General features: G+C 39.8%; 1 protein-coding gene across 2 annotated transcripts in view; it reads right to left on the reverse strand.

The window, feature by feature from the left end:
• Positions 1 to 24510, reverse strand: part of LOC136449248 (thyroid hormone receptor beta-like) — an 83084-nt gene extending 58574 nt beyond the window's left edge. For both annotated transcript variants that reach the window (XM_066449192.1, XM_066449190.1), the window contains exon 1: positions 24282 to 24510. In XM_066449192.1, the coding sequence (XP_066305289.1) occupies positions 24282 to 24330 (49 nt within the window). In that variant the 5' untranslated portion in view covers positions 24331 to 24510. The remainder of the gene's footprint in view (positions 1 to 24281) is intronic.
• Between the last annotated feature and the right edge of the window lie 277 nt (positions 24511 to 24787).

Genomic DNA, 24787 nt, shown 5'->3' on the forward strand with positions numbered 1-24787 from the left:
TTTGGGGACCAGAGAGGTCTTGGCATTTCTGCCGAAGGGCACAGCAAGTTGGGCTTCAGTTTCTGCGCATTTGAATCCAATAGTATACATTTGGGTTGAAAATAAGGAAACGAAAAAATTGTTTATTTCAAAAATCGTTTTGAAAGGCTGTATGCCAAACATTTGAATGAGGGCCTGTGTACATGACCAAGGCAGACACATGCCGAATTTTGCATCATTTTGGTTTACAACATAGGAACTGGAGATGTGTATCTTTGTTGAAAAAAGAGTGAACAAAGCCATGTAAGCACATGTCCTGCGCATTCCCATACCACATTTGGTATGAATACTAGCACACCTGCGCCAGAAATGCAAGATAACTTAATTAACTCATCAATTGACCAATCGGGTGGTCGCAAGGCTCACAGCCAGGCTAGGTGCAATCGGGGTCACTGACCTTTAGGTCATGATCATATGAGGAAAATACCCAATGTTCTCCCCAAAACACCCTGCAAAATCGTATTTTGAAGTGATGTTTGCCAAAAGTGCGAATGGGGTTCTCTGAATATTTGTTCAATGTACCCCCATAGCCAATTTCAGGTCATTTAGATGTATTTCCAGAGCACAGGAGGCCAAAATGTACGTTTTTGGTCAGAAAAAACTCAATAAAATCACTTTCAAGGTCAATATCGAAAAAGTGAAGAAAAAAAGTCCGGGGGTATTTGCCTACACTACCTTTGTACCAAATTTCAGGTCATTTGGTCAAAAAATGACAAAGATGAATCGATTTGAAGATTTGACAGGAGAAGAAGAAGAAACCTGAGTAAAAACAATATGTTGAGCCATACTAGGTATGGCTAAACATAACTAGAAATTTTCCAATCACCGTTCGGCGGTTGTCTATATATTGGGTCGTGTTTCAAAACCCTTCAACTGCGCTCTCAATATTTCTGTTTGGGCGTCTTTAACAAACGCGCTCTACAAGTCACCCACCACTTCATGATATACTAGACTCCTGTGTATCTTGTGATATAAGAAAAGGCTTTTTTGTGAACCAACAGAGTTCTGAACGTAAGAAAACAACACGGAACTAGCAATTTTCTAATCACCGTTCGGCGGTTGTCTATATATTGAGTCTTGTTTCAAAACCCTTCAACCGGTGCTCTCAATATTTCTGTTTGGGCGTCTTGCTCTACACGTTACCGATGTACTAGAATCCTGTATATACTGTGATATTACATTACGGTTTTTTTTACTTCTACGGTGTCCTGAACCTTAGAAAAGAACACGAAACTATAAACGACACCGCTTAACCGGTATTTTACTGCGTGGAAACTCCTTCAACTGCGCTCTCCAGATTTCTATTTCCACGTTTCCTTTTCAAACGCGTTCTACCAGTCCCCCGTTTCTAGACATACTAGAATCCCGTTCCCCGCGCAGGACAGACAAAGCGTTTTAGCTTATATATGTTCCGGAAGGTTACATGAAATTTTCCCCTTAGGCTTTTCTGTATCAGAACTAGTAAAATGTTACATACTACGTACATAGCCTGAATTCAATCAAGCCTCCTGTGACCGCTCGCCGTCCTGTAATCGGCTCCCAACCCAAGCGGGGAGGGGAGAGAAACCCCCGGACAGCTGGAGTTTGCGTTATACAGACTACTACGTACATGGTTCCTCAGTCGTTGATCGGGCAGGCGGATCCGTAGAAGATACGGAAAGACTTCAAAGAGGATTTGCTAGGATCCCTAGTCGTTGATAAGATCAGCGTATCCGTAAAAGATGTGGAAAGAGGATTTGCCAGGATCCTTAGTACCTGATTGAGCAGGCGGATTCAATGATTAATGAAGACCTTTATTGCACATTTCTGCCACACTTGGCTAAGTACAGGTCACAACAAAAGATAATACAAGTACAGTTAACGGATACAAAAGAATATGACTATCATTAAATAAATTCTACTTCTCCTTGCTTTTCGGTTATAGTAGATATAAAAGAACAGACGTAAACAAAAAACCTAACCCAATGTTATGTTATCGGTAGCTTTTACCAATTAGGTGCAGCCTGCTCTGCATTTAGAAAACATTGCGACATGTTTTATGATAATCTTTCTATGAGTGCCTTCAAGTGAAAGCAATGAGGTCGACATATAAACTCCTTTGTTAAAGCAAGGAGGTTTTATATAGACCTTCTTGGGCAAATAAGGAGGGAGAGCTCCCCTTTTACTTTATAGGTTATAGAGAGTCGCCGGAAATGCTGCGTTTTTTTTCTGTTCCATACACCGTGGTAAAATTTTCTATCATTAATGTATTTGGTAGTCATATTGTAGAAATTGTTACGTCATATACTTATCTAGGTATAGTTGTAAACTCAGCTGGCACGTTCAAAGCAAATAACAAATTCTTAAGTTCCAAAGGTTTAAAAGCTCTATTTGCAATCAAACAGTCACTGGATAAAGCCAATGCCCCATTATCTGTTAAAAACAAACTTTTTGATTCCTGTGTAAAACCTATTCTACTCTATGGCTCAGAAATTTGGGGCGCAGTTAAAAGTCCTAAATTCTGTCCCATCGAATCCGTCCATCTTAAATTCTGCAAACAGTCCCTAAATGTTCCCAGATCAGCCAGTAACCTTGTCTTGTAACTAGTGTGCTTAGAACAAACAGGTTATCAGTGGTTCTGAAGTTTTTTTTCTAAATCCGGCTTGATGGGGTTGAAAGAGGTTGTTTTGTTCAGAGAATTTGACTAAACGTACGTTCAAAATTTCCCTAAACAGCTAATTATCGAAATGCCTCTGTAGTTGTCTGGCAGGGAGGTGTCTCCTGATCTTGTGGATGGGAACAATGTGACTGACTGACCATTCTTGTGGAAAATAACCGTTTTGTAAACAAGTGTTAAAGAGATTGAGAAGGGGCTCTTTTAGCTGCATTTTCTACCATGTATGTTTACACAATGTACTGTACATATTTCACTGTATATGATTACTATATGTCACTTAGATGTTAGTTAGGTTTGTGTTAAACGACCTGTATCTAGCCCCTCGGGGCACGAACATACAATAAAGGTCTTCAATCATTAATGGTGTGGGGTTTTTTTTCGGTACACACTACATGATTTTTTTTGGCGCTGACCTAAGCCTGGATGCCAGACGCAAAAGTACCGGGGTCACGGGTTCCTCAGTTATCACTCGGTGTCCAGCACCGAAGGTGCCTTCATCGCTAGACTTCCAGTGATGAAGTTTTGTCATCTGTGGGCGTCCAGCAATGAGGCGACTTCGTTACTGGAAATCCCAGAATTATCACTGGAAACCGGGAGATGAGAGAACCTGCGGGGCTGGAAAACCTGAGTGATGACAAATATCCCGTTGTGGAAAACCAGTGACGACAAATGTAAACTGAAAAATCGATAATTAAAGAATGTATAAAGGTTCCTTTTGTCTTACTGTAGTGCGCCGCAAAGCCGGCGTCACAATTCATGCGAGCGTCGGCCGAATTTGTAGATCGCCCGAAGTTCGCCGAATGTCAAATTCACCCGTGCGTCGACCGTATTTTTCGCTGAAAACCTGCCCCGTCACATATTGAACGGGGCTCGGGCGACGTTCGTCGAACACCAATAATAATAAATCCCACATAAGACGCCTGGGCGTGCCTCGGCAGACAAACATAGATTTATTACGACTTAGTGGACTTTGGACTAGTCATTTTGTGGGGGAAAAACTCGGAAAGTCAGGTGTTATTTTAGCCTCAGTTCATTTATATATAAATCTTTCAATAGGGCCGAAGCCCGCGGAATCGCCAGGACGTCGGTCGTACTTCGGCCGAAAATCCCCATTTGGAGCTTGCCGACAAGTCGGCCGAGCTAAATTGTTGATTTGTGACGGGGCATCGACTCAAAATGCACACAAAATTTGTCTAACAGTTAGCACTGGAACATTCCAGTGATAATAGGACGTTATCACTGGAAGGCCACTAACGAAATAATGTCATCACTCGGCTTCCAGCACTAGAGAGTCACTCATCACTGGTAAATCTAGCGCAGAACCCGTGACCTCGGGACTTTCGTTACTGGTGACTGCTGGTGACCAGTGATGAACGAGCCTACTTGTCTGGCACCCAAGTGACGAGCGGGGATCGTCACTAGAAACCGAGTGATGAGCGGAGTTCATTTCTGGAAACCGAGCACCGAGGCAAGATTCAGTGCTGGAATTCCAGCAACGAGGGGGCTTCATTACTGGAATAAAGCCGTTCGTCACTGGATTTCTAGTGATGAACTTTCTTCGGTGCTGGACGTCCAGTGACGACGCCACTTTGTTCACATGTTCATTACTCGGCGCCCAGTGAGGAACTCGTGACCCGGGTACCTTTGCCTGCCAGACCCCCAAACTAAAATATCTATCGTGTGGGGTCGCTGACATCGGCTCAGACCAATACAGAAATGCTGTGTTTTCGCAAAACATACTTCTTCAGACCTCGTTCTTTTAGCTTACATGAATTCACAGAAAGTTACAGGAAATGTTATAATAATTACATTTCGTTATTTTGTCATTGTAAGAACTTGGAGGAAATAATGGCAGAGAGTGTTTTCTGGCGTTTTTATATTTTGTTGTGGTTGGTCTAAAAGGACAGGTCGAAGGCGAATGCAAATTTATTCACTGTGAAGTTGTAAAAACAACAAAGTGACAATGGGAAGTGACCTGGGGGACGTCTCTTGCGATGTCATGTGATCGGACATTACCCAATGACAGACAAGAGTGAGCTTTTCAAATCTAACGAATATGCAAGAAGAAGGTATTTTGTAGGACGTCTGTTCGAAGACAAGTCATGAAAGAAGCTTGGACCCGTTTCACCAGGACACAAGTTATATGGTCAAGACTTTGTGTGTGGGTTGACTAGACAAAAAAAAAACATGACAAAGTAGAAAGCCCGACAAAAACGCCGAAAAACACGTCAAAAACCTGCCGGACCCACTCCTCTGCTTGGAGAGTAGGTTGGAGCTCTTGTATGGCGCACGACACAGCCACAGGAGGGGGAATCACGACCATTTGTATCGTCCTGACCATTGCAGCGAAGGCTGAAGAAGAGCGCAAATAATGTAGCCTATGGATTATCACTCCTACGGTGACCAGATGGGAAAAGGATAACAATGATTCCTGTATGACGCACCATCGGGATTTAGCCTCCGTTGCAGTCCTTTTCCCCGCGGCGTTTTTTTTTTTAATTTTTTTTTTGGGGGGGTGGGGGGGGTGGGTGCGCCGCGTATCTGCTTGGGATCTCGTATCCGCCGTGCCCCTGTGTCCGCTATAGACCCTGTATCTTTCCCAGCGGCAGATACAGGGTCTATAGCGGACACAGGGGCACGGCGGATACGAGATCCCAAGCAGATACGCGGCGCCCCCCCCCCCCCCCCCCAAGAAAATTGAAAAAAAAAACGCGGGGAAAAGGACTGCAACGGAGGCTAATCGGGATTGTGGATTTAGGCTTGGTCGACCGATAGCTCACTGACTGACAACAGGGATCGCCAAGGTCTGCGGGAAGGACTGCTCAAGCTGCCGAACGAATTCTCTGCGGGCCCCGCTAGGTGTCTCACCCAGGGTAACTTGGACATTATATAATGTCCTTGCTTGGACATAGCGCCGAATCGTGAAGAGCGCAGACAATGTGAATTTGATCCTCCAGTCGACAACATCAAGTACAGTTTTGAAATAAAAAGACAACGACCTACATTTTGTATTTGCGTGTATGTGTAGAGAATTCGGGGGAATTCAGATATCGCTTCTGCTAAGTATTCGGAAAAATCCGAATAATTCGCATCTGTGCATTTGTAGCAAATACGAGGAGATTCAGGTATCGGATGTGGTTAGAACCTGGAAAATCCGAAATTCGTATCTGCACATTCGTATCAAATGCTGGGGGCTTCAGGTATCGGATTTGCTTAGGATCCTGGAAAATCCGAATTTCGTCCGTACGTATGCGTAGCAAAAACCGAGAATCAGCTGCCGAATTTGGCCGGTAAGGATCCAGCAAAATTCTGACGTTTTAGCAAGGACCAAGGTAAGGATGCGTAAAGTTTCCTACGAAACCTGCCATCGCATCCGCGAAAAATACAATTTTCGGATTTGTCCGTATCCAACACAGTTCAAATTCAGGGATCCGAAATTTGGGATTTGTAACAGATCCGAGTCGTATCTGCTGGTATTTGCTGATATTTGCTCGTATCCTAGCTGCACTATGTAACATTTCGGCGCAAAAATTGAAAATATTCTTGTGAACAAATCCTAATACAAATGACATGGACAACCACTTTTCAGCATATTTCCATCATTAATTCGTCTATTTCTGGTATGTATGGTGTTTTTAACTGTACAAAAACAAGCTGCAAAAGTCTGTGACACCACCTCAACCCAAAGCCTAATGTTTGTAAACAACAACTTTCTGCACACAGGCAGGACCCCTGGGTAGGCTAATTACTTAGGGACACTTCAGTGGATCTAGATAACAGCTGATGTTATGAAGATCATCTTCTTCAAAAACACTCATATCTTTTTGAAATATGTTAGCCAAGTTTGTAGGGAACTGATAAAGCGGATTTCCCCTGTTCAAAACTGCTAGAACTCTGATAAGGACGTTTGGCAGAAACTCTGGCTAACTGTAATTAGGCACCCCACTGGGCAGTTGGGGTGATAAGCCACACTGCCCCAACTGCCAACTGGCTTTGAAAGTTCAGTTTTTAAACTGATTTATATACGGTGCAATGATGTTGAAACATTCCTTCCTGAAGACTGGTATGTCATTCTACAATGTTTATTCAACATACTTTGTAAAGAAATGGTAGAAAAATTGATTTTCTGTATTGACCAAATCTTACATAGGGGAGCTAAAAAAAAATGACGGCATGGATATGGGTGTATCCGAACCTATTTTGTCCAGTGCAGGTTGACGGTCAACCTGATGATCCAGAACTTCCTGGACTAGAACACTTAAAGGGCATAAGACACTAAGGACATCAGCATTAAGAATGTCCTGAAATTACATAAAACATAATACTATTGTAATTGTTTAATAACAGAAATTTTCACACATCGGATGTAATTAAACATCGAACGATCAAAACTTTACACCTCTAGCTTTTGATTCTTCCCACTTGGTTATTACATTAATCAGTGACTTGCTAAGTCATGACGTCACAATGAACATGACAGCCTGTTTGGAACTTTGTACCGCAGCTCGGAAAGAATGTTAGTTTTACAAGCAAACAAAGTAGATATTGTTGTGTCCTTTAAGTTTGAAATTGTAAGCCTCGGAAATGAGCATTTTGGTTTAAGGTAGAACCTTTTCCTTAGAAGGAAAAGTCTTTTAAAGTTTTTTTCTGTTTTCTGTTTTACCAAAACCTCCTTGGTTTCACGTAGCGTAGCCACCAGTTCAGGCGTCAGAAGGCTGGCCTTTTTTGCCGATTTTACTAACAACAGTAGAACTCTTCCCTGTAGAAGAAAAGATGTATATTTATCTATTTATTGATATATATATATATATATATATATATATATATTAGTTTATGCAAATTGTTCATGTTAATTTTCATTAAAAAAGTTTAAAGCTGATATTGTCTGTGCGTATTTTCTTGTCCATAGTACTTCCGTGGGTTCCCGGAACATGAAATAACCAGCAGGTAGTGTTGATTATCGGACGTTTATTCGCCTTATTAAGTTTCCTAGTGGGTTGGGGGAAATTGGGGCTAGACAGACATTAATGAAGCTCCGTTTCTTCTTGTGACGCGTCCTAAAAACACCAAGAAATTGTCTGTCAATTCTTAATACACATCCATCGGAGGAGGAAGGGGGAGGCGTCACCCTACAATGGGTATTGGGAGGATAAGATACACAATACACATCCATATATAAGGCAGGTGTTGATATACATGTATATGGTAGGTGCTAATACACATCCATAGGTGTGAGTACACAATCACATAAGTGTGAATACACATGCCAGCCGCAGGATAATCCTCGACCGTAGATACCGGTCGACTAATCCTCGACCGTAGATACCGGTCGGCTATTCCTCGACCGTAGATACCGGTCGGCTATTTTTCGACCGTAGATACCGGTCGGCTATTTTTCGACCGTAGATACCGTTCGGCTATTTCTCGACCGTAACCCTCGACCGCTAAATACGGACGAGCGTAAAACACGGTCGTAAATCGGCTCGACCGTGATATCGGTCGACTTATCCCCGAACGTAAAATTCATAGGTTTCGCCTGCAGAATACAGAATACGCTTTAAAGCCGCGGCAGAATAAGCGGCCCTGCTCGTAAGAGACGCCGGGGACTAAAAAAGACGGAAATCGGCGTTGTGGGCCACCCGGTCCTAACGTCAAATACGGGGCGCGCGCTCGCTTTCAGAAGAGGAAGGCATATGCCCGCGGACGTAAAATGGACCATCGACACACAACAAGGGTGTCGATCAGACAAAGTTAAAAGTTGGGCCGCTAACTACGGTTAAGCCCAAACTGCATTGATTCAAACCAGCTTGGTGCCTCATTTCCAACATTCAGATTTCTATTTTCAGCACAAAGTCGTGCCAAATTCAAACCAGAATCAGGTGCGTGGCTCGACCGAATGTCAGTCCGCAATTACCTGGCAGCAGGCGGTCATCATCGGCAATTTCTCATGATCCAAAAGGTCAAACTCTGTCAGCTTACGAAGAGAGATCAATAAATTCACGCCCTGACACAGAAATAAGGGGCACAACTCAAACATTGGGGCATGGAGTATGAAGACTTTTGTAAATGTCAAAATTCAAATCGTTGACGTGATTGACTTTATTGAAGAAAATCCATAAGTGGTGTAATCATTACTTTGCAGTAACGTGCGTGAGAGAAGGCATAACACATGGACAGTCGAGTTTCAACCTGAGGTGTGTGGGCCAACACGCTCTACTGAAAGTCAGATACATGTACCCACTTTTTTGTTGAAATATGAATTGAATTCTCAACAAACATTTTGACAATGTCTTCGTAGATTTTATGGCATGCTACACCATACTCTGTTTGCATAGTCATTTGTTCAACCTTACCTGACTACAATGTATGTAGATTACATGATGAAGGCAACTTTGTTCTTTTGCCAACCTTTTTTTATTAATACCCACTCGCATCAGCTTTTGGGTTCCAAGAGGATGTCATCCATATACATGTAATCAAATCAACATGGCTTAACCAATCATGGCATTGAAGAATGCAGAGAGTCAAGAGAGCACAGTTGACATCCCCAAACAGCACGAGTCTTCAACATAACCCACTTGACCTTTCAAGGAGGTTGGGAAGGATTAAGTTTCCCTTGGAATTTCAAGGACGTTTGTCATGTAATCTTGACAGTTGACATTGATCTTGACCACCCTTGGTGAGGCTCCTCTCAAGTATAGGTCAAGGTCATTTTTTGGTCCTTTAGACTAAATTGTATAACCGCTGTTAACATTTAGTACCCCGGGTTACATAAATCCGCCACTTTGAAAAACTGTGGGTGTGAGAGATCTCTAGTGCAGCACTCCCAGATATGCACAGTATAGATAAACAGGAGCGCATAGTTGGGTCGGAGATCTGTTTGGACGTATCTTTTCAGAGTGGCGGAATTATGGACCCTGGCGGAATTGTGTTATATGTTTACCGACTTTACCTGTGCAAATCATAAAGAAGATCAATATTGACACCTGTCTAGATCTATCAACAATCAATCAATTTTATGTCAGTACCATAAATTCTTTTATTTTCACAGTGGTTTTACTTCACAGTATGAATTTTCTTTCACAGTAGGAAGGAAAAGAGTTTTTTGCAGCATTTTAAGTTTGCGGTTGAAATCTGCATAACTGATGACGAAACGCTAGAATAGCCTTCTTCACTAGATAAGACTCCTACTTTGGACAACTTCTGTTATCTGGGTGGAGAAGATGAGAACTGATACAGTCTATGCAAATGAGGACCTCATTTGCATAATCAATGAGAAACATTTATAATACATCAATCGAAAGGTTTAACATCATTTGTCAAAGGTATGAGGTTGTGGAACTTCAACTTAACATCGGTTTGACAGACAGTCAACTTTCCCCATATCAAATCCCTAAATAAATCAACTCTACTGTCCCTATGGTTAGAGCCTGTCATTTGACTAGACAGTCTGATATACAATCTGGTACCAAATAGGATGCCTGGAGGTTCCCAGACATCGTATCCTATTTACATATCATGGCAGTCCGTTAAACATTGTTGACATGACACTATTGACAGAGGTACATGTAGCAAGGATGGTGTACAGTTCTGAAAGTTGATGTACTGTTAAGTCATTTATTTTTGCATGGAGTTTAGCAGTAGAAGGGCAAAGGAGGTTTTCCCTGTGTTTGCCGTTGAAACAAATTTGTACAGTATCAAATAAATACACTAGAATTCATGGTATAGAGGTTACCAGTACTGCAAAAACATGCCAAAATAAAACCACCACAAATGTTTTAAGATTTACAGTAGCTGTCATCTACCAGACATTACAAGCAAATAATATCTCACAGTTTCTTTCTGCCATTCTATGTATAACTGATAAGAATTCAATACAACAGTAATGATCTTTTATAATTTTTCTTAAGGCTATTCAGTGACAATGACAAAATTTGTAATATCTTTGTTAGAGTCAAGAAAGTGACAAAGATTCTTCCTCACAGACTTTGTTTTAATAGTTCAAAATAGAGTTTTTATTGACAACAACATCTTGTCAATGATGTCCAAAAATTCTTATTGACAGGAACATCTCATCAATATAGCCCTGGTCTTTCCTCAAAGTCCATTAAGTGGACACTACCACAGAAGATAGACAGGTTTGCTTCCATAACATGTATGTACCTATATGTTACCAGCAGTTTTCTAGGAAAAGGGAGCACTGAAGCGACGCTGATGGCTTTATGTGGGCGTAATAGCACCGCTTGCGATGATGAATAACACTGTGATGATGCAGAATAGAGCACAGGGGTTTACAGTTTAGAGTACAAAATATTCAGAGCACTTCATGGTCTTCCTTAAGTTCAATAAAGCTTTCTTGATACTTTTGAATGACAGGTGGTACTAAAATGGAGGCCATTACTAGTAGAAGAATGTGTTAATGGAAGTACCACCCAAGCTGAGAATGGAAAGAAGTGTTGCAGATGAGAACTAAAAGTATTTCAAAGGGAAAAATGGCCAAAACAATAATCATAATATTTCACTCTAACTTCACCACTACCAATTGATATAATACTGATGCCTACTTGATTCAATACTGACTATCAAAGCTTGCAACTTCAAAATTAATGAAACTGCGCACAGAAGCATGAAATATGGTACTCAAATGCCATTATTTAGAAAACTCAACAAAGAAGTACATATGCAAATTTTATGAAGAGAAAGGTATATTATGATCATTTCTTTGAAATTATCTGAATAAGCTGGTTACATGTATTCTCCTGCAGAAAATAAAATAGCTATTTGCCACTCAAAAGTCACAATGTACCATAATATGTTCAGAACACGATATCGAAATCAGAAAGTTCCACTGCAGTACCATAGAAAGCCGCTAGGAGGCCAAGTTGCTAAATGGACCTCTGTTTTCACAATACCTATCCACCCACCAGATATCATAAAGATTCTCGAGTTATGCTGTCCACAAACACACTCAAACACAAACACGGATAGTGCTGCGTACCTTACCGTAACATCAGGTACAGGTACAGGTACCGGTACAGAGGTTTAGGTACAGGTCCGGACCTGTACCTGTACCTGAATAATTTGACAAATTTACATTTGTTTTTCTGATTCAATAATGACAGAAACAGGAATAAACTGTTTACAACTTGTCAGTATCTTTATTCAAAGAACATAACTAGGTTTTCTACCACCAAAACTCCCAGCCTGTCTGAATGATCTGTTACATATTAGTTACGCTGTTCCAAGGTGTGACTTTGGTCACCTTTGGTGTTGCATGAGGTTATTAGGTTAGGTGATCAGTCACAAAATAAGCACATGTTGATGTAAATTTACAGTAAAATTGGTACAGTACCGGTACTTCATGATTCCGTATTTTGGACCTGTACCTTATATTTTTTTACGGTACAGTACCGGTACACAGTACCGGTACACAGCACTAAACAAGGACCCTGGACCACAAACACACTAAACCACAAACGGCACAGAAAATATAAGCTTCTTAGCAAAGCTAAAACCAGCACAGCTTTAACACTGAGAATGACCAAAAGCTCCATAATCCTTCTAAACCATGTATAAGTGTATGCCCAGACATCCATCCCTACATGTATGCCCTTGTATATAGATCCTAGAGAAAAAAAAAGTACAAAAAAGGCTTAACATGTTTTATTTGATGGATTACTGGTATATAGATAGCCCATTTTCAGGATATCACATGTGCCTTGTGATATATTGCATCCATACATCATACTATAACTTACATGTACATAAGGGGTCTATTCCCAAGGTAAAATGGCCTCCCTGAATGTTACAATAAGCCAGACTCTAACTGTTTTCAAATACACAATCCTCTCTTTTGAGTTCCTGTCTTCTGTGATGTTTTTACATCTCTCAGAGTCTATAACTTGTACCATCACTGGCAATATGACTGAGGTATGACCCAGGGACAACCAAACCGGTTCAAATACTGTAAATGCATTTAAGTTTGCGTAGTTTTTATTTCGCAGTAGGGATAAGATGGAGTGTTCGTCGGGGTTTTAAGTTCGCGTTTAAAACAATAGTAGCACTACAGTCATAGGGGGGCAAAAATTTTCGCGCTGAAAGTTCAACACGAAAACCGCGAACATAAAACCACCACGAACATTTCTGCATTTACAGTAGTCTATGGAAAATCACATAAATTAATCTTTCTCCTTTCTACAAAATGCATGCCAATATTTCTGCTTCTTTCTATGTTAGGAGCAAAAATGTGTCAACATATGCTGAATCCACGGTGTGCATTTATCGATTAATGACTTCAAAAAGTCTGGACATATTGTATATCAAAAATTTGCATTTCATCATAAATCACTGAACTGGTCGAGTATACTTTTATCTATGACGCAACTGGCCTTGTCCTTACTATAGGGACACACCTTAATTACGCATGCACCACATTTTTGTACAACAATAAGATCACACCCGGGCCTAGATGCGTTAACGACTATATTTAGTCTCACGGCCACACCTGCACAATTAAGTATAGGTCACCTGAGTTTAAGTGTTTACTAGTTCTGGGATTTTTGTTTTTCTGTCTGTCTGTCTGGCTGGTTGGCTGTATGGTTGGTTGGTAGGTTGTCTGTCTGTCTGTCTGTCTGTCTATCTGGTTGGTTGGTTGGTTGGTTGGTTGGTTGCTTGGTTGGTTGCTTGGTTGCTTGGTCGCTTGCTTGGTTGCATGCTTGGTTGCTTGCTTGTCTGTCTGTCTGTCTGTCTGTCTGTCTGTCTGTCTGTCTGTCTGTCTGTCTGTTTGGTTAGCAGCTTGCTTGGTCAGTTTTTTGTTTGACTGTCTGTCTGTCCGTCTGGTTAGTTGGTTGGTTAGTTGGTTGGTTGGTTGGTTGGTTGGTTGGTTGGTTGGTTGGTTGGTTGGTTGGTTGGTTGGTTGGTTGGTTGGTTGGTTGGTTGGTTAGTTGGTGGCTTGGCTGGTGATGACATTTTGACGGATTTTTGAAAACAGTATAATATTACATTACAAGACAGTCCCCATATCATGTTAGTCTGCAGCTTGTACATGTACATATGTGAACCCTAGGGAGGAAAGTATTTCACCTTGGCAGAAGTCTATAATCTCCAGGTGCTGTCTAGTTATCACAGAACTCAACAACACTCAAGCATGCCAAGCCAAGGAGACATCTGTTCTCCATCTGATAGGGTTAATAGTACATGAGTACATGCACATGTATTAGAAGGCTCGAAAAGACAGACAATTGCAAGTCCTCGGTATATGCCAATAGCAAAATATAGATCAAATAAGTCTTTGGTTCAACAATTCAAACTCAATATTTGGGAACATCTTTGGCATACTTTGTTGTGATACCATCAAATGAATGTACATAATCGAATACAGAAGAATATATAATCTAATACTATGGGAGTACTACGCCAAATAACAGTAATACTCAAGCAACTGGATATGATTTCTAAAAATCATATCCAGTTGCTTGGCTAACTGTTATTTGACGTATCTTATTACTTGGATGTCTAACCTTCATCGACGTATGGGAGTTCTATCTTTCCTGATCAAATTATGTTTCCATGTTTCCACCATGCCAACAGCAAAAAAGTTTCATTCAAGATAACACAACGTGCAAGGCAAAGACGGACTAATTAACAAATTCCAGACAATTTTGAAACAGGAGGGTTAGTCAATTCTCTTGCCAAAATTCCTGCAGGCAGAACTTAAACTAAAACTAGACTTTAATGATCATTTTTCTGGAAAAAGTCCAAAACACTTAATGGCAAACTGAGCTGTCTACAACAGCAGACAATATTTATCTTCAACTTCAAGCATTCCCTTATGAGTCCTTTGGTATCTGTATCTGTATAGCCATTACGACCGCCAGTAACACACCAGCTTCGCAGGCACACGGCACGGCAGCAGCTGCTTATACATTTGTATTACACTGAACGGCCTGTCACACCTAGTCTTTGCACATCTGACTGCAACCGTTCTTTAGAGCTATTTAGTGAGGATATTTCTACAGTATTTAATGGCAACAAGTTCCATTCAACTATGGTTCTCGGAAAATACTGTACAAATTTTTGAACACATCAATCCTTGGTTGATAACTCTGGTACTTAAAAAGGCATGATTATTTCTTGTCCTTTTGGTACAGATTGCTTTTTCCGCTTAGCACTTCGCACTTACATATGTATGAGAAAGAGTAATAACCAACTAGGCACTTAGACAGTTTACCTAGAACATTCCTTGCTGCACCAACCTTTTCTTGGAACAGATCGGTGATTTTCTGGAACAGTCGAGACTTGGCAGATGATTCTGTGGAGTGCAGCAGCACAGCAAATGTCCTGGGGGAAAGAGTGGCGCCTCGATCATAATAAAGGCTTGAAAAATGGTAAAGACTGCTTTTTCTACTTAGCACTTGGCACTTACATGTATGAGAGAGAGTATGGGGGCTGAAAACAAGTTAGACTAGCCCCCTGCTGTAGAGGCCTGTGTGGCCCAAGGGCTAAAGAAATGGAGATGGGCACTGCCCCTATATACTGAAAGGTATGGGAAGGATTTTAACTAACTTATTGATAAGCAGAACTGAGTCAGAGGTAGTGAGCTTGGCTCTTGAGTATCAGTTTGGTCATCTTAACATGAAGGACTGTAATAAGAATGCTATATTTAATGTCACTTTTGCATACACAAGAGACCTAATGATATTATGACGGCGATAACAAAGGCTATCCTATGTATCCTAAGTAACATACATTTACCATGTAAAGAGTTGAATTTATTCAAAGATATCCTAAACATCATATAAGTATCTTTCACAGTAATCAAACAAGAAATTAAAGATCTCATATCCCTCTGAAATATTTGGAGATTTGTGAATTTACAACTTCATTCATTATTGTGAATTTTACGCTAATTCTGTCTATGTATTTTCCTGGCAGCCAGCCAGCCTGTGGGACCAACTCTGGACCTGGGCCAAGCCAACCTTCCCATCCTGCCAGTCTCCGGTTAAACCATCTTCCACCTCACATCCCGTCACTCTACAATATTCAAAATAACTACAGACACACACCAAGAAAACAAACACACAGACCAAAAACAATACCTCTCTTTCCACAATGAAGGTAACAATTTGATCCCAAAATGCATGAAATTCCCTGTGCATGGCAGTAAAGTACAGTAAAAGAACAGTAAAGAACTGACATGATAAGTAGCTAGAGGTATTTTTCCATACCTTGACCCGGAGACCTTTGTCCTCAGACACACCTGTCCATTATCTCCAGTGCTAGAGTTGTCACACCTACTCAATGAACAATAAACAATGAACGTCAGGATAGATTAGGATTACAAGATGTTAAAACGCTTGTCCTTGGCTTGTTCTGTATGCTAATTGTCAGGTTGAGGGTATTTCTAGAATGCGTATGTTGCACCCGTGCAGTTGTTGTAAAGTGAAGTAACTAAAAATGAGCAATATCAAACTAGTACCCTTTGTTTCAAAGGTGTCTGGGCACTTCAGCAGTGGGGGTACATTTTTGCTCTGGAAATCCAGCAGGACAAGAGTTAACCTAGGTCTATATGGAAAAATGAATCCAGTGATCATGAAATAGAACCATACAAGTCAGACCACTTGATTCAAATGTTTCAACTTTAATTCATAAATGGAAAACTGAAAATTTAAACTAATCAAAGTAACTTACTACCAATAACAAAAAACAGGAAAAAATGCACACAAAAATAACAGAACAAACCATCTTTTTTGTACATGTTTGTAAATTGCCTGGGAAAAGACAAATAACATACAATTAACGTCCAGTGAAAAACCTATGAAAAAAACTAAATTTCTATGCAAAATTAACCTTCTCCCTGCTGCCTAACCCCATAAGCAATTCAAATTTTGTACCAAATAGAAGGTAAATATAATAAGCAGGCTGAAGGTTGATATATGGATACACATGTAATGATGCACACGCTCTACCTGAGGCACTTGCCTGGTCTAGAATTTTCTTGAAACAGGTCCAAAAATAGCTCCACTGAACATGAAACTCCATTTACAACTGTCTGAGACCACTTCTTGAACATTAACCATAATGAAGTTAGGTCAAGCTGCCTAGGGGGTGAGTTATTATAGAAGACTTGCAACACGAGACCTAATTTGATATACCTTTGCCAGACAGGATGTTCAGTGAAAGCAAGCTTCAAAGATTTTCACAGCTCTTTCTTCGCATTCATCCCTCAAAGGCTTAGTAAACTCCACACAGTCTTATTAACAAAAACTGTTTTCTGAAACATTCAACGATTCGTCTTTTACTGCCAGCCTTCAAGACTTCAGACCCTTTGATAGCTGAAAAACTGTAAATTCAGAATAAGACTCCATCCCGGACAGACAGATAGACCCTACAACCTACATGTACGTTAACTTTCTCTTTCAAGATTTCACTATAATGATACAATATACAGAGCTTTAACCTCCTAGCATGGTTTCTTGACTCAAACTTTAGTGGAATATTGCACCTAAGATTATTTGGGTTCCTCAACTTGCATGATTAATTACATTAATTTTACTATCTGTCAAAAGACAAAATTTGGTACGAGCATGTAGTATCGTGTACTATCAGTACAGAGAAGGCAAGATAAGGAGAGCCAATATGTTTTACCAGAACAACAACAAAACGGAGTAACCATAATTACAACTTTATGTGAATGACATACGGACCATACCTGGGACAATTATGAATTAGTACACCTGGGTGGATCAAAGACAATAGTTCCCAGCACCACCTGGCAACTATTGTAGACATGAGCCAGCTGGCGTATTACTATTGTCTACCTGGCGTAACTATTGTCTACCTGGCGCAACTATTGTCTAACTGTCGTAATTGTCTACCTGTCGTAACTATTGTCTACCTGGCGTAACTATTGTCTACCTGAGCCAGCTGTGTTTCCGCTGTACGGGATAAGTCTCATCGTGGGAAAAAAGTCATCCCTCGCCGTCAATAACTTTTTTCTGTGCGTGCGATCAATTGCAAGTTGTCAAAATTTTACCTAAAAATTTCAAAAAAAGGCTCTGCTCCTGAGGTGTCGCCAAAAATCTTTCTGCAATTGTTCCAAGCAGATATTCCTTACTCAATAACCTTCTATGCCTGAAGAACTTTTATAATCCTCATCATATATAATATAGCTTTGTGCTTATTCGGTTTAATGTAAATTGCATGTTGCAGGCCTATTTGGGTCTTTCGAGTCCTAACAGGAGAGTGAAAATACTATAAGCAAAAATTTCTGTTTTCAAAAATACCAGAAAAAAAATATTTTCACTTTCTGTTACATGTCTGGAGTAAACAACCTTGGAATTCAAAGTATCAACAACAAACTCTGAGTGAAATTCATTTTAATTCCTGAACAAGTATAAGTGCTAAGCCACGCCATCATAATTTCGGAGTAGAGAAACTAATTTTGAATACTGATCCCACAATTACATGTCCTGTTCCCTAAGGGCACGGCTTCTGACGTTGTATCTGCGTCATAGCTTTAATTACACACGCCAGTACAATAGTGGACGTACAAGAGTACCCACTCTCCTTCGATAATCCAAGCATTGTGTAGAATTTGATTCACAGCATCACTGCCTGAGCCATTCGCCTTATGTAATGGCTTGTACTAATGCCATGCTAAATTATGCATGGTATTAACATTTTATTTAACCTTCTCCTTGCTAAGTCTAGATGTTGGTACCAAAGTTTGCATCAGCTCCAAGGCTTGGCAGCAGGGGAAGGGTTAAGCTACTACAATATAGAATGCGCTGGATTGCCCATGTGTATTCTTATGAAGGATATCCATTGTTACATGTTGACAGTTTTTGATCAAGTGGAAAAATGTGTTTATTCCAGACCAACAACTCAATACAAGATACTGTAGGTAGAATTCTAACACATGGGTTGCTTTACACTATACATACGAAATTCTTTCAATGTTATACAAAAATATAATAGTGTCTAGCAAGTTATAATATGATAACTTGAGTCCTGAGTTCCACAACCATTTTATTAAGGTCTCATCAAGACCTACCCACCTACCAAATAAGATATCCCAACAATCCATCTAGGCCTTCTTGAGTTTTCGTGTTGACAGACAGACAGACAGACACACACACACACACACACATACACACACAAGAAAACTTCCAAAAACATAACCTCCTTGGCAAAGGTAATAATAATTATAAAACAATAAACATTTTCAAGAAGGTGAACAGGTAAGTTTCCTAGGGGATAAATTGCTCCCTGGACAAGGTTTATAGTCCCACTATGGCAGCACATGTGATATATCAAAAACTATAGCTAGCAACTTAAGCCATATACTATGTACAGTCCATTGTGTGCCTTGTGATCTATTTCTCTTAGAAATAGAGGCGTACCTTATCTAGTCTAATGCAATTCATAGATAAGCCCATGTTTGCCTGCAAAGGTCAAAATATATCCATATATTGACCTATGATATATTGTACATGAAAACTCTGTGTCAATGCTGTTGAACCAAAGACCTTAAGAATAGCAATAAAGTTGAAGAAGACACATTTATTACTACGTAATAAAAGGTTTAAGGTCGTCATACCAGACATTTTTCGTGGAAAATCGGAACATTAGGATATGAATGCCCATGGCTTATAAATCTCTCAAAGCAAGTTGTAACCTCCATATGCAATCTCGATGAAATACCTGGTAAGTTTATTTCAAGTCACGTCACGAAGGTAATACTATCCCAAATCCCATTAAATTGCACAACTAGAGCAATCTCCGACGGAGTCATTTTAGGTTCGGAATTCTGTGCATTCGGCGGTCAAGGAAGATTGGAATTCCACAGACGTCTGGCTTGAAAAATCAAAATCAACCCAGACCGCAATACTGGTGATAGACAACCACAGACTATAATCATTCTTGCCCAGCAAATGCTCACGCTAGCAAATAGTAATTCTATCTTAAGTGCTAAAACAGATTATGCCTCAAGACGGATAACAGTTATTAAAGCAAATCTTATTCTCACAGACATACAAAACGTTGTATATGATTAGAAAGGAAAATGGACCGAGATGGAACGACCATAATAAAAACGTGATACTTGTACGATCGACGTGCTTCTGTATGAAAGCTTTTGTGAGTGAATTATAGTCTTCAAAAGTTCAACCAGAGTACAGACAAAAATGATGAATGCTTGCGGCGATATAGCCCATTGCAGAGTGCGTGCCCATACACATATATGTGCTGGGTATGCAAGTCTTACTTACTTATGCAACCAAGCATAAACATCACTTTTCATCTGAAAATGCTGATATTTCACATGCCCTTTCCTGTCCTCGAAACTTTTTTCTACATGCCTGAAGCAGAACCGGTGTCCTTCAAGATCACCTGCACCAAACAACTGATATAACAAAGTTTACCTGTACCACTCATGTCAAGCAACACTAATAAACCGATCCTGGCTGTCCATCACAATTAGCAGTTCAACCAATGATAGCTGGGCAATAAGCGGTTTGACCAATGACTCGAATGAGAGAGTGGCAGCAATTTGTCCATCAAATATTTGTATTTCATGTTGTTACTTTGCATTTCTACTTTGACGGAGGTGGGTGGGGCTATGGAATTGGTCTATTTTACCTGCCCTAACCCAAATATGCAGAAGCCTTTTCAGCCCTAAGACATTAACTTAAAAACATTTTCTGTAAGAGCGTATGATGCATACAATGCAAGATGTAGTCATAATCTACAGTTAAAAAAAAAACTTCAGTTCCATCAAAATTTGATCCTGTCTCATCTAGGGGAAGGCCAAGGTCATGCAACTCCCTTTGGAATATTGGACACATCCTAGTCATAACAATAATCATGATCAATATTGCTGATAAAAGATAACTTAATGGGAGGTTTGGGCTACAGAGTCCAAGCATTGATTCAATGAAAATAACTTCTTGCCTACTTATACAATATTGGAGTCGATTTGATTGGGTTTGAGGAGACGGCAGAATTTCCTGCCATACTATCAATCCACAAGGGACTAATTACATTAAATTTGACAGGCTCAGAAAAAGGTCAGAGAGTGAAATGGTACTTTAACATTTGTCTATTTTCTTTCACAAACAAATCAAGACCATAACATGTCTGGGAAAAGAGGGACGAAAAACAAAAGTTCTGCTGCAGTACCCAGGAAGCTGCTAGGGGGCCAAAAATCGGCAGTGAGCTTCGTCTTTCTAACACTTACCCAAATACCAAATATCATCATAATCCATGCAAAGCCTCTAAGCTGACCACAAATTTGCAGACAGACAGACAGGCAGACAGACAGACAGACAGATACTGTACTACTGTATTCATATAACAATGACACACACCAACACAAACAAACATACAAACAGACAGACACACCGAAAACAAAACCTCTGTACACAGAGGCAAAAAGGTGCCTAAAACGACTTATATTACCTGAGTATTGCTATACTAAATCGAGTTATCTCTCAAAATATCTCAATAACATTCCAGTGGTTAGGATTTCCAACATTCTCTCAAAGGAGCATGCCCTTTAGATGCTACTTTGGCTTTCCTGTCCATGATAATGCCTTCTATAGTTGAGTCTAGCATACATACTGATCTATAGGTTTTGTGTGACTATGGCAAGGAGAGACACAGTCACTTAAAAGTAATATGATACACAATATCATATTGATTCACATAGATGATAAAGGTACATTTCAGCGAGCAATTGCTTTATGCTTTATTTATAGCTATATGCTATGGGCCACCCTTGGGGATAAATATGTTAACACGCCAACATTCCCACATGGCATATACAAATCAGATAGGCCTTTATTGCAAATGCTGCCTAACATGATAAGATAATCTAACAACATAAAACTAACACTAGTAACTATAACACTAGTAAGCTATATTCTCATTGTCTCATAGTAAATGAACAACCAGGGATTGTTGTCTATATGTTTAACTTATCTCTTGGGAGCTCTACGACTTGACCTTTGCATTTGACAGTAAAGAAATCATAACTGAATTATATTCCCTTTTTTTAAAGTATACATGAGCTTATTTTGTCCATTCATACAATAATAGAACACAAAAAAGACAAAGTTTCGTTTTCTTACATAGTAAGCTACATATAAACCACTATGCTACATGCAACTGTTGATAATTTATGTTAGAACAAAATTTAAATTTCATTAAGGTAATATCTGCAATATATTTTCCAATCACCTTTGAACTTTTTCACAATTTTGCAATAATTGTTAATTTGTAACATCTTTCTTTTTGAGGACAGCAAACTTAAAATATCGGAAAACCTCTTTCCTCTTCTACCATAACATTAAGTCCCTGTGAAAATAAATGAACTTACGGTACACATGTTCAATAAAAAAAAAAGAGCGAATATCATAGGGTTACCTATAGAAACATTCAAAAAGGACAGTTAGATTTTAATCAAACATAGATTTCAGTACCCCACCCAGATAAACAATTGTACTGAAGACTCTGTCAAAGCACGTCAGAAATTCAATACAACAATACCACTTCAATCCACAATAAAGCCTCTCATCTTCATCATAAAAGCCCATAATCCAGACAATTATCATTTCATAAAGCAACATGTGGGTGTGCGCGAGTAATAGAAAATCACTCGAGCATTCAATAAAATTCACATCTGGTCATTATTTATGCAGGATCACAATCCTTGATACAGAATTACAGTAAAGCATACTACTTGTACACATTTCATTTTGCATTGATATGTATATAGTCAAACCTGCCTGAGGAAAAACACTCTGGGGAACAATACAATCTGGTCTATGTGGACAGGTGGTCAATGTAGATAGAGCTCTTAATTTGTCAATGGGAAACATTATCCAAGGGACCACCAAGACCTTGCATTGCAGTGAATACTAGTACATGTACCCTAAATAGTGAATAATCTTGAAATTGTTTTATACAGAGTTATATTATAGGGTTTTACACCAGGCAGCCAATATAGACATTATCCTTCTTCCAATCTATTGGTAATAGTACACACTACACAGTGTAATAAAGTAATGTCCATTAAAAGAGAATGGCAATTCTATATCTGTATTGTTCAATCAATCAATCAATAAATAAATATTACAGCCATTTAGAGTAACACACCTAGCTTCACAGGCAAACAGTGGCAGATAGTTGTATTTATAACATTATCAGACGTGTTACCCAAGATTTATCTAAAGCAATCCAAATTCATATCAAAACTGCAAAAGATTCTATAAAAGACGATTTACAGTAACGTTAAGTAATGTCAGAACCTCTCTACTGTTTGTATAGGAACAATATATCTCTCTATCCAAACAGTCAAAATGATAACATCTACATTCCAGCAATAACTGTCTGTGGCTTATGACATCTGTCCATATCTCTCATCAAATATAAGACATCCCACATTTGGACATGTATACTACTAAAAAGTACTACCCAAAAGTTTAATGGCCGAGCCACAAAACATGTGACCACTTAAGAATAAGTCCATTTAATATTGCGGTTCGTAATTTTAGCAATTGGTGAAGGGAGTTCACAGTGGGAAGAAACATCACTGTGTCTAAATTCTAATGTTAGAAATCAAATATTTGCCATGATGAAATTGTAGAGACTGACTAGTGACTGTTAAAGTAGTTGAAATTAAGTTACTGATAACAAATCAAGAACTACAGTACTTGTTTGAACAATAATAACGCCAAAGTCATGGTCAAAAGTTGACCTAGTGAAGAAATGTCTAACATTATACTCCGCAATTGTCCTTTATAGTTATATATAACTTTAATACATAACGTTTTGTGTACTGTGTACGTAAAATATTTGATTTGTGTCGCGGTGACTAACAGTAAAGTACAAGGTCAGGGTAGGCTGATACGACACATCGTGCGTAAAATATTTGACCTGATGAGGACATGTGCTATAAAGTCAATCTGAGTCAACAGACGGACCGAGAAACGAACTCCGTTGCCAAGGTTTCGGACTGTGGCATGCCGACAGACAAAACAACGGTCAAATACCGTCCCAAGTTCCCACAAAATACAGGCGAGGACGTGTAGTAGGAAAGATCTCTAACGAATACATACTAGGTTTCAATCACAATGTCTAAGGTTACACTCCACAATCGTTCCCTATATAATAACATTAACTTCATTACATAATGTTATACTTTTGTGTACATATTTGATTTGGTAAAGGGCAAGGTAAGGCTTGGTTGACACGATGTAGTGGTTCAAGATATGACCTGATGAGGACACGTCCCATAAAGTCAATGCAGGTCAACAGACGGACATAGGAACGCAAGTTTCGCTGCCAAGCTTCAAAATGGGACAGACAAAACAACGGTCACACGGTCAAATACTGTCCCGAATTCCTCCACAATACAGGCATGGACACACAGGAAAGATCTCAAGAGAAGACACGGCGACGTAAACAGGCCATGAAATCGTCTGTAACATTAGTCAAGGAGCGAGTCAAACGACAGGGTGATTTTTTTCCAAGGCCAGGTTCAGGGAGATTCTGTTGCATAGAGAGGGCCGCTCGCCGCACTTACCGTCCCTTTTGGACGTCTTCTCGGCCTTCTTCCGCTCTTCGTCGGACATCGTTGTTGTCTCAGACCCTTCCAGTGTGAATCCTGTCGTCACTGTCGTGGGGAATGGCTTGAGGGGTTGTTGATCGCTGGTAGCTTGTGTAGAAGTAGAACCGCTTGCCTCAAGCAGAAATTTCTGGCTCTCATGTCTACAAACACGTCCTGCCGAGCCAGATATGACGTCAGGGTCGCAAGGTCAAATGGAGACGAGTCCATTGTTCACGCGGGGGGTCATAATTCTTCTTGTTAAACTTCGAATAGAAAAGACACGTTTATTTGTCTATTCGTATTGTTCGTTACTGGATGACGTTCAAGAGAAAAGTGTTAACGTTATTTTGATGATTCTAAATTTTGAGCGTTAATCAACTTGATTCACGCTATTGTGAGAAACGCCTACGCATGAATCGGATAGGCGAGTTGTTCTGTTCGATATTAGAGTACTTTAGTACATGTATTCTTTTACATAACGT

The sequence above is a fragment of the Branchiostoma lanceolatum genome, chromosome 15 (assembly GCF_035083965.1).
Source record: "Branchiostoma lanceolatum isolate klBraLanc5 chromosome 15, klBraLanc5.hap2, whole genome shotgun sequence".
In the NCBI taxonomy this organism is placed as follows: Eukaryota; Metazoa; Chordata; class Leptocardii; order Amphioxiformes; family Branchiostomatidae; genus Branchiostoma; species Branchiostoma lanceolatum.